At 44.5% G+C, this 11,081-nt stretch overlaps 1 protein-coding gene across 1 annotated transcript in view; it reads left to right on the top strand.

Moving 5' to 3' along the window:
* Positions 1 to 2,373, top strand: part of LOC127909036 (uncharacterized) — an 8,542-nt gene extending 6,169 nt beyond the window's left edge. The window contains exon 3 of the mRNA XM_052468893.1: positions 2,370 to 2,373. Within this exon, the coding sequence (XP_052324853.1) occupies positions 2,370 to 2,373 (4 nt within the window). The remainder of the gene's footprint in view (positions 1 to 2,369) is intronic.
* Positions 2,374 to 11,081: the final 8,708 nt, after the last annotated feature.

The following is an 11,081-nucleotide window of genomic DNA, read 5'->3' as shown; positions in this document are numbered from 1 at the left end:
TGTATTATCCAGGTATATTATCCAGGTGTATTATCCAGGTGTATTATCCAGGTGTATTATCCAGGTGTATTATCCAAGTATATTATCCAGGTGTATTATCCAGGTATATTATCCAGGTGTATTATCCAGGTGTATTATTCAGGTGTATTATCCAGGTGTATTATTCAGGTGTATTATCCAGGTGTATTATCCAGGTGTATTATCCAGCTGTATTATTCAGGTGTATTATCCAGGTGTATTATTCGGGTGCATTATCCAGCTGTATTATTCAGGTGTATTATCCAGGTGTATTATCCAGCTGTATTATTCAGGTGTATTATCCAGGTGTATTATTCAGGTGTATTATCCAGGTGTATTATCCAGCTGTATTATTCAGGTGTATTATCCAGGTGTATTATCCAGCTGTATTATTCAGGTGTATTATCCAGGTGTATTATCCGGGTGCATTATCCAGCTGTATTATTCAGGTGTATTATCCAGGGGTATTATCCAGCTGTATTATTCAGGTGTATTATCCAGGTGTATTATCCAGGTGTATTATTCATGTGTATTATCCAGGTGTATTATCCAGGTGTATTATCCAGCTGTATTATCCAGGTGTATTATCCAGCTGTATTATTCAGGTGTATTATCCAGGTGTATTATCCAGGTGTATTATTCATGTGTATTATCCAGGTGTATTATCCAGGTGTATTATCCAGCTGTATTATTCAGGTGTATTATCCAGGTGTATTATCCAGGTGTATTATTCATGTGTATTATCCAGGTGTATTATCCAGGTGTATTATCCAGCTGTATTATTCAGCTGTATTATCCAGGTGTATTATCCAGCTGTATTATCCAGGTGTATTATCCAGGTGTATTATTCAGCTGTATTATCCAGGTGTATTATCCAGGTGTATTATCCAGCTGTATTATTCAGGTGTATTATCCAGGTGTATTATCCAGGTGTATTATTCATGTGTATTATCCAGGTGTATTATCCAGGTGTATTATCCAGCTGTATTATTCAGGTGTATTATCCAGGTGTATTATCCAGGTGTATTATCCAGGTGTATTATCCAGGTATATTATCCAGCTGTATTATCCAGGTGTATTATCCAGGTGTATTATCATGTGCCGGTGAAAGGGTAGGCTGTTTTACTGTGGTTTTTTTGTGTTCAGATCATAAAGATCATAAAGCCATCACATGTTCCCGCTGAGGGGCACGAGGTTTGGCTAATCCCGATGAAAACGCACTCGAGCGCGCGGGAATTAACGTCATAGGATTACTGTGTCCACGGGGCTCGCCTGTTCTGTTAACCGAGAGTCTCTCCAACAACTCTCTCACACACACACACACACACACACACACACACACACACACACACACACACACACACACACACACACACACACACACACACACACACACACACACACACACACACACACACACACACACACCAGGAGAGGAAATCTGTGATCCTGGCCTGCAGTCAGATCTGTGTTCAGATAAGACCCACAGGTAATAGAGCTATTATAGCCGTTTGAATTTTCTTCTGATTTTGGCTCAGTCGGTAGGCAGTGTTTCCCAAACAGAAATACCAAGGAAATATTTTTTTATATAACCCTTGTAGAAATTATATTTTATTTAGCTTACATAATCAATTGCTCGTTCTCTTTAGGTTGTGCCTGCTCACATCGCATAATTTCACACCAAAACAGGTGACATGACTATGCACAGGCTTACCATATCAGTCACTCCTTGTTTCATGACCTACATTATATTCTGTAGGCCATTTGTTGCGACAATTATGACATGGGTTTTAAGAAACAAACCAACACCTTCAATTACAATAAAGACCTTTTTCCCCAACTCTGATATTACGTTTCTACAATGACAAATTAAGACATTGAATGAATTTAAGAATGACCAGAAACAAATGAGGCATCAAAAAGCGAATTGGAAACTACTTACGATCCGTTACTGGTGTATGTACAGCCAACTCACCGCTAGGTGGCGGTATAACCCGATCACATCCCACAGGACTACTATCATTAGAGACAGTGATTTAGGATGATTTGGCTGTGCTAAAGGTAGAAGTTGCCCTGGGCACAATTAACTCTCCCCAAATTTTAACCTTAGGGCAAAAAATCCCAGTCAGTGTAGGGCCAATTTATGTCAGTTTAGTGTGTAAGAGAGAGGGGTGCTTTGGTAGTATAGATTGTTATGATGTCTCTCTGATTACCTTCCCAGGCCTGGTTATTAGTACTAGATAGACATGAGCAATTTACTAGAGAGCACATGTTTCATCATTTAAATCCCCACTTATTAATATTTGTTGGTACTTGTGTCTTAAGTGTCTATTTGTGTATATTTGTCCTAGTTAGACAGAGAGAGCAAATCACTGAGTAGTGGCATTAAATCAACAGTGTCTCTATGGAAACAGAGGATACCCAGTGTTGTTTTGAAATGCCATTGAATAATTGATTTACTTACTGTAACATTCTCTCTTTTATTTGTGTGTGTGTGCGTGCGTGCACATGTGTGTGTGTGAGAGAGAGTGAGAGAATGTTTTTGCGTGCGCGTGTGTGTGTGTGTAGTGTCTGTCATGAATTTATTTATAATATTTCATCATTCCATGAGATATAGTCCCGACAGATATCTAGGGTTGCTACCCAAACCGCCCAGTCGTTGGTTCTATTGGTTCCGTTGCCAGAGACGCGACCCAGTCGTTGGTTCTATTGGTTCCGTTGCCAGAGACGCGACCCAGTTGTTGGTTCTAAATGTTCCATTGCCAGAGACGCGACCCAGTCGTTGGTTCTAAATGTTCCGTTGCCAGAGACGCGACCCAGTCGCTGGTTCTAAATGTTCCATTGCCAGAGACGCGACACAGTCGTTGGTTCTATTGGTTCCATTGCCATAGACGAGACCCAGTCGTTGGTTCTAAATGTTCCATTGCCAGAGACGCGACCCAGTCGTTGGTTCTATTGGTTCCGTTGCCAGAGACGCGACCCAGTCGTTGGTTCTAAATGTTCCATTGCCAGAGACGCGACCCAGTCGTTGGTTCTAAATGTTCCGTTGCCAGAGACGCGACCCAGTCGTTGGTTCTAAATGTTCCATTGCCAGAGACGTGACCCAGTCGTTGGTTCTAAATGTTCCGTTGCCAGAGACGCGACCCAGTCGTTGGTTCTATTGGTTCCGTTGCCAGAGACGCGACCCAGTCGTTGGTTCTATTGGTTCCGTTGCCAGAGACGCGACCCAGTTGTTGGTTCTAAATGTTCCATTGCCAGAGACGCGACCCAGTCGTTGGTTCTAAATGTTCCGTTGCCAGAGACGCGACCCAGTCGTTGGTTCTAAATGTTCCATTGCCAGAGACGTGACCCAGTCGTTGGTTCTATTGGTTCCATTGCCAGAGATGCGACCCAGTCGTTGGTTCTAAATGTTCCATTGCCAGAGACGTGACCCAGTCGTTGGTTCTATTGGTTCCATTGCCAGAGATGCGACCCAGTCGTTGGTTCTAAATGTTCCATTGCCAGAGACGTGACCCAGTCGTTGGTTCTATTGGTTCCGTTGCCAGAGACGCGACCCAGTCGTTGGTTCTAAATGTTCCATTGCCAGAGACGCGACCCAGTCGTTGGTTCTAAATGTTCCATTGCCAGAGACGTGACACAGTCGTTGGTTCTATTGGTTCCATTGCCAGAGACGCGACCCAGTCGTTGGTTCTAAATGGTTCCATTGCCAGAGACGTGACCCAGTCTTTGGTTCTAAATGTTCCATTGCCAGAGACGCGACCCAGTCGTTGTTTCTAAATGTTCCATTGCCAGAGACGTGACCCACTCGTTGGTTCTATTGGTTCCATTGCCAGAGACGCGACACAGTCGTTGGTTCTATTGGTTCCGTTGCCAGAGACGCGACCCAGTCGTTGGTTCTAAATGTTCCCTTGCCAGAGACGTGACCCAGTCGTTGGTTCTAAATGTTCCATTGCCAGAGACGCGACCCAGTCGTTGGTTCTAAATGTTCCATTGCCAGAGACGTGACACAGTCGTTGGTTCTATTGGTTCCATTGCCAGAGACGCGACCCAGTCGTTGGTTCTATTGGTTCCATTGCCAGAGACGCGACCCAGTCTTTGGTTCTAAATGTTCCATTGCCAGAGACGCGACCCAGTCGTTGGTTCTAAATGTTCCATTGCCAGAGACGTGACCCAGTCGTTGGTTCTATTGGTTCCGTTGCCAGAGACGCGACCCAGTCGTTGGTTCTAAATGTTCCATTGCCAGAGACGCGACCCAGTCGTTGGTTCTATTGGTTCTGTTGCCAGAGACGCGACCCAGTCGTTGGTTCTAAATGTTCCATTGCCAGAGACGCGACCCAGTCGTTGGTTCTATTGGTTCTGTTGCCAGAGACCCGACCCAGTCGTTGGTTCTATTGGTTCTGTTGCCAGAGACCCGACCCAGTCGTTGGTTCTATTGGTTCTGTTGCCAGAGACGCGACCCAGTCGTTGGTTCTGTTGCCAGAGACCCGACCCAGTCGTTGGTTCTGTTGCCAGAGACCCGACCCAGTCGTTGGTTCTATTGGTTCTGTTGCCAGAGACGCGACCCAGTCGTTGGTTCTGTTGCCAGAGACCCGACCCAGTCGTTGGTTCTATTGGTTCTGTTGCCATCTTATCTCTTGCTTGCAGCTATTCAACTACGTCTAACTTATGGTCACGTCAAACAGTGCAGCCAGAATAACAAGCTGCATTTGTTTAAGTTGACATTTATTTGGATACATCCATAACAATGAGCTCATGATTTCACCTGCCAGATGTGCTCTTCTCCTCAGGTCCCTGTTGTTTAGAGGAGCGAGACAACAACACAGCTAACACAATCACTTCAAACTGAAGCTGGAAAGACTGCAAACTAGCTACACTTCGTTTCGTTTTACCTGTTTTCTATTGATAGTTCTTTGTATACAGTATATCCATAAATATGATGCTGATTCATGATTTGGACTGGCTGAGAAAAGCTGCCTGCCTGTCTGTCTCACCCCGACTCCCGACATGTTCATTACTATGGGACAGATAGAGGTCGAATTTGAATATTCAAACAATGTAAATGAGACAGGCAACAAGGTTTAGACAAATCTCTGCTGTTGAAAACTAAATATTAGTCTAAAAGAAATGTGAGATAACGTCTAGATGCTTTTTATAGTGGAGATCCAGTTTATAAGTTACCTTGCTGGGCTGATGAGACAGTGGATTGTGCAGTCAGATGGAACAGAGTAAATAGGCATTTTAACATCATAGATTTAGCCGGTGATAACTTGTGGAATAGACACCGGGTGGAATTCCAGTTTTAACCAATCAGCATTCAGGATTAAACCCACACGTTGTATAATATTAATTAAAGTAAATTTAAATCAATTCAGTTATTGATCACATTCAGATCAATGTGATAGAATTTAACCTCATGGGTCACAAAATGATTGACAGAACGTTCAAGCCTTGACCCAAGCTTCCTCTGCTCTCCTTTTTTTCTGAACAAATCCCTGCATGCAGACGTTTTGTGAGTATGGACCATTATAATCCAAATAATGTCTTAATTTCATATCATCTTGGGGTAGATACATTTTTGAGCGGGAGAGATCTATAACTCTGTAGTGTGTGTGTGTGTGTGTGTGTGTGTGTGTGTGTGTGTGTGTGTGTGTGTGTGTGTGTGTGTGTGTGTGTGTGTGTGTGTGTGTGTGTGTGTGTGTGTGTGTGTGTGTGTGTGTGTGTGTGTGTGTGTGTAAGCTCGACTCTGGTGTTTGTGAGGGTAATTACAGCTTAGCAGTTCCATTGGCAAGTTGTCATTACATCTCTTTCGCAACAGCTGTCAGTGGTTGCCATGGTGACGTGACCCTGGAACATTCTCTGTTTCCATCTGTGATGAGCAGTTCCAGTTTACATATCACATATGAAATGAAATAGAGGTTGTGCAATTTTGGTTTGTGTGTGTGTGTGTTTGCATGCATGAGCAGAACAGAACTCATAGTGTCCCATGACCTTTCTGCTGAGTCATATCTCCTCCACTGGGTTGGGGGGCTCTGGTTTGGCCAGTGGTGTCTCAAACTCAATGTTGATGGAGTTCGGAGGTTGAATTTTAGCTCAGTTCCTTTGAGTCATGACATGCTCACACGCAGGCTCACACGCAGCAAGGCTGCAGGCCCAGACGACATCCCCAGCCGCGCCCTCAGAGCATGCGCAGACCAGCTGGCTGGTGTGTTTACGAACATATTCAATCAATCCCTATCCCAGTCTGCTGTTCCCAAATGCTTCAAGAGGGCCACCATTGTTCCTGTTCCCAAGAAAGCTACGGTAACTGAACTAAACGACTACCGCCCCGTAGCACTCACTTCCGTCTACATGAAGTGCTTTGAGAGACGAGTCAAGGACCATATCACCTCCACCCTACCTGACACACTAGACCCACTCCAATTTGCTTACCGCCCAAATAAGTCCACAGACGATGCAATCTCAACCACACTGCACACTGCCCTAACCCATCTGGACAAGAGGAATACCTACGTGAGAATGCTGTTCATCGACTAAAGCTTGGCATAGTACCCTCCAAGCTCGTCATCAAGCTCGAGATCCTGGGTCTTGACCCCGCCCTGTGCAACTGGGTACTGGACTTCCTGACGGGCCGCCCCCAGGTGGTGAGGGTAGGCAACAACATCTCCACCCCGCTGATCCTCAACACTGGGGCCCTACAGGGGTGCGTTCTGAGCCCTCTCCTGTACTCCCTGTTCACCCACGACTGCGTGGCCACGCACGCCTCCAACTCAATCATCAAGTTTGCGGACGACACAACAGTGGTAGGCTTGATTACCAACAACGACGAGATGGCCTACAGGAAGGAGGTGAGGGCCCTCGTAGTGTGGTGTCAGGAAAATAACCTCACACTCAACGTCAACAAAACTAAGGAGATGATTGTGGACTTCAGGAAACAGCAGAGGGAACACCCCCCCATCCACATCGATGGAACAGTAGTGGAGAGGGTAGCAAGTTTTAAGTTCCTCGGCGTACACATCACAGACAAACTGAATTGGTCCACCCACACAGACAGCATCGTGAAAAAGGCACAGCAGCGCCTCTTCAACCTCAGGAGGCTGAAGAAATTCGGCTTGTCACCAAAAGCACTCACAAACTTCTACAGATGCACAATCGAGAGCATCCTGTCGGGCTGTATCACCGCCTGGTACAGCAACTGCTCCGCCCACAACCGTAAGGCTCTCCAGAGGGTAGTGAGGTCTGCACAACGCATCACCGGGGGCAAACTACCTGCCCTCCAGGACACCTACACCACCCGATGTTACAGGAAGGCCATAAAGATCATCAAGGACAACAACCACCCGAGCCACTGCCTGTTCACCCCACTATCATCCAGAAGGCAAGGTCAGTACAGGTGCATCAAAGCTTGGACCGAGAGACTGAAAAACAGCTTCTATCTCAAGGCCATCAGACTGTTAAACAGCCACCACTAACATCGAGTGGCTGCTGCCAACACACTGTCATTGACACTGACTCAACTCCAGCCACTTTAATAATGGGAATTGATGGGAAATTATGTAAAATATATCACTAGCCACTTTAAACAATGCTACCTAATATAATGTTTACATACCCTACATTATTCATCTCATATGTATACTTATATACTGTACTCTATATCATCTACTGCATCTTTATGTAATACATGTATCACTAGCCACTTTAACTATGCCACTTTGTTTACATACTCATCTCATATGTATATACTGTACTCGATACCATCTACTGTATCTTGCCTATGCCGCTCTGTACCATCACTCATTCATATATCCTTATGTACATATTCTTTATCCCCCTACACTTGTGTGTATAAGACAGTAGTTTTGGAATTGTTAGTTAGATTACTTGTTGGTTATTACTGCATTGTCGGAACTAGAAGCACAAGCATTTTGCTACACTCGCATTAACATCTGCTAACCATGTGTATGTGACAAATAAAATGTGATTTGATTTGACACAGGCTGTGTTAATGAAGCCCAGGTCTCTTTCCCTCACACAGAGCAGGTAATGTCATTTGGCCCAGCTGAACTATGTGGTAGTGAATGGAACATTTCTATATTTGTGTCTTTATTAATGGATGTGTGCAATTGTGTGTGCTGTCTGTTTAAGTGTGCCTGTGAGAGAGAGAAGGGGAGAGAGAGAGAGAGAGAAGGGGAGAGAGAAGGAGAGAGAGAGAGAGAGAGAGAGAGAGAGAGAGAGAGAGAGAGAGAGAGAGAGAGAGAGAGAGAGAGAGAGAGAGAGAGAGAGAGAGAGAGAGAGAGAGGGAGAGAGAGAAGGGGAGAGAGAGAGAGAGAGAGAGAGAGAAGGGGAGAGAAAGAGAGAGGAGAGAGACAAGAATCTTATAGTCAGATGGTCACTGCATCAGTTAAAGCATGTAGGTGTGTTCAAGTTAGTTTATTCATCATATACACATGATATACAGTACATGGAGTACGCAGTGCAACAAACAACTACACTCTTAGAAAAAAAGGGTAACCCTCTGAATAACCTTTTTGGTTCCAGGTAGAACTATTTTGGGTTCCATGTAGAACCATCAGTGTAAAGGGGGTTATAGAATTGAATAAATAAATGGGTAAAGAAAGAGTAATATAGAAAAAAAACCATGAGATAAAAATAGAATAGCGATTTAGCACAACCATTTTGAGAAAACAAGTAATTAAAGAAGAAATACACACTAAATATCAAAATCTAGAGGGAGCCTGCTAGATGTGCTGTAAGGCTTGTCGTTAAATGAAGACCAAGGTGCAGCGTGGTCGGCGTACATTTTCTTTTAATTTAAAATGTTCCACCAAAAACAATAAACAACTCAACGAACGTAAAGCTAGGAGTGCAAACACATGCAACAAACAAAGACAAGATCCCACAACTGAAGGTGGGAAAAGGGGCTGCCTAAGTATGATCCCCAATCAGAGACAACGATAGACAGATGCCTCTGATTGGGAACCATACTCGGCTAACAAAGAAATATAAATAAATTTCCCACCCTAGTCACACCCTGACCTACCAAATAGAGAATTTAAAGGATCTCTAAGGTCAGGCGTGACATGTGCGACCTATCCAGTCCGCCATGTGTGTGTTTGTGTGTGTAGGCTCCCTCTAGACTTTGCTATTTAGTGTGTATTTCTGCTTTAAATTCTTTGTTTGCTTTTAATGGTCTTCTAATCCCTCTCTCATTTGGCTGGCGATTTAATCCTGGCCTTGTTTATGACCAAGCCCCTAAAGACTCCCCCTGAATCTGTATCCGCCCATTCCATCCATCCATCTATTCACACAAAAACACTTAGCCTCTACACATTGAAAAGAGAGAGCACACAGAGAGTGCTGAGTGAAACACAGAGTGAGATACAGGTAGAGAGAAAGAGAGAGAGAGGGAGAGCGAGCAGAACGTGTCAGATTGGTGGGAGCCGTGCAGTGTGAGGGCGACAGACAGAGAGCGAGCGAAGAGCATGGGAACAAAGACTAGGGATTCCGTCGTTGCTAGGGTGAAAAAGTGGTATAATCACAACCATGATGCTCCGATCAGTGTGTGAAGAGTGGGGTTTCTCCAAGACATGCACCGTGGCCTAGTTCAGGTAGGCCTATTCAAATAGATTTTCCCATTTAACTTTTGGATGAGTCTAACATTCAGGAAAAACAACAGCAGTCAATTGTATTTATGTTTCTGTAAAAAGCATTGGGTTAAAAATGCAAAGTAATACATTTTCAATATCAAATTTAGGCTTTTACATTGATAGGATACTGTTGAGTTGTATTATTTTGTTCCTAAACGAACGATGAACATGTTAGATGAGTGTGTTTTCACGGTGAGAGGCGGGCTTGGCGGCTGTTTACTCGTGTGCATCATTGGCAATTGTGTCAAAGCCCGGTTGATCTCATCTGATTCCCGAGATATTTGTGGCATCCTGGAATTAGTGTTTATAACACAAAACTGTCCTCTCGTGGACTGCATTCTATTAGTTGGAAGTATAATATGACATCAGGAACATTTTAGCACCAAAGCATATTTTGACTGCCTGCAACAAAGCTTCTAGCTTTGTGATAGGCTATATTAATATTAGAGAGTATAATAGCCTAACTCTGTGTATTGTTCCCGCCTGCTGATGACAGTACTAATGATTTAGACTGCTGTTTGTGTTACTGAGACCAGCCTAATGTCTGTGTCTGTGTCTGTGTGTGTGTGTGTGTCTGTGTCTGTGTCTGTGTGTGTGTCTGTGTCTGTGTCTGTGTGTGTGTCTGTGTCTGTGTGTGTGTCTGTGTGTGTGTCTGTGTCTGTGTGTCTGTGTGTGTGTCTGTGCCTGTGTGTGTGTGTCTGTGTCTGTGTCTGTGTCTGTGTCTGTGTCTGTGTGTGTGTCTGTGTCTGTGTCTGTGTGTCTGTGTGTGTGTGTGTGTCTGTGTGTCTGTGTCTGTGTGTGTGTCTGTGTCTGTGAGAGAGAGATGAGTGACAGTGTCATTGATCAATAAACACACCCAGATGCTCATTCCATCAATATGTCTCAGGATGGCCACGGGGTGGTAGACTTGACATTCTCCTTTTGAGAGGGGACACACACACACACACACACACACACACACACACACACACACACACACACACACACACACACACACACACACACACACACACACACACACACACACACACACACACACACACACACACACTGTTAGTCACTGTGTGTGTGTGTTGTGTGATCTGGTGATCAGTGTGTTTGGTGATCTAGCCTAGTGTCACTGGTTCAATGCTGGGATTCATTCACAAACACTAGAATAGAGAAACTCAAAGGCACTAAACCGGACTTTTACTGGAGGGAAAGACGCGCGCTGAGCGGGGCTTCGAATGACACGAGGCAGTCACCTTGCGGTCTGAAAGCGGCAGGCGCAGCAGGAAATTACCCAAACAAAAAACACAAGCTCACCAACCGCAGTTCTCCCTGAGTGTAGTTGTGTCAGACAGACAAACACATATGACAGTCACTCCTCAGCACAGTGTGAGGATATAGAGAGCGGTCAGATAACGCTGCCCCGTC

This window comes from Oncorhynchus keta, chromosome 18, assembly GCF_023373465.1.
Source record: "Oncorhynchus keta strain PuntledgeMale-10-30-2019 chromosome 18, Oket_V2, whole genome shotgun sequence".
NCBI lineage: Eukaryota > Metazoa > Chordata > Actinopteri > Salmoniformes > Salmonidae > Oncorhynchus > Oncorhynchus keta.
Note: the sequence above shows the minus strand (reverse complement) of the source record. Positions and strands in the feature narration are given on the sequence as shown.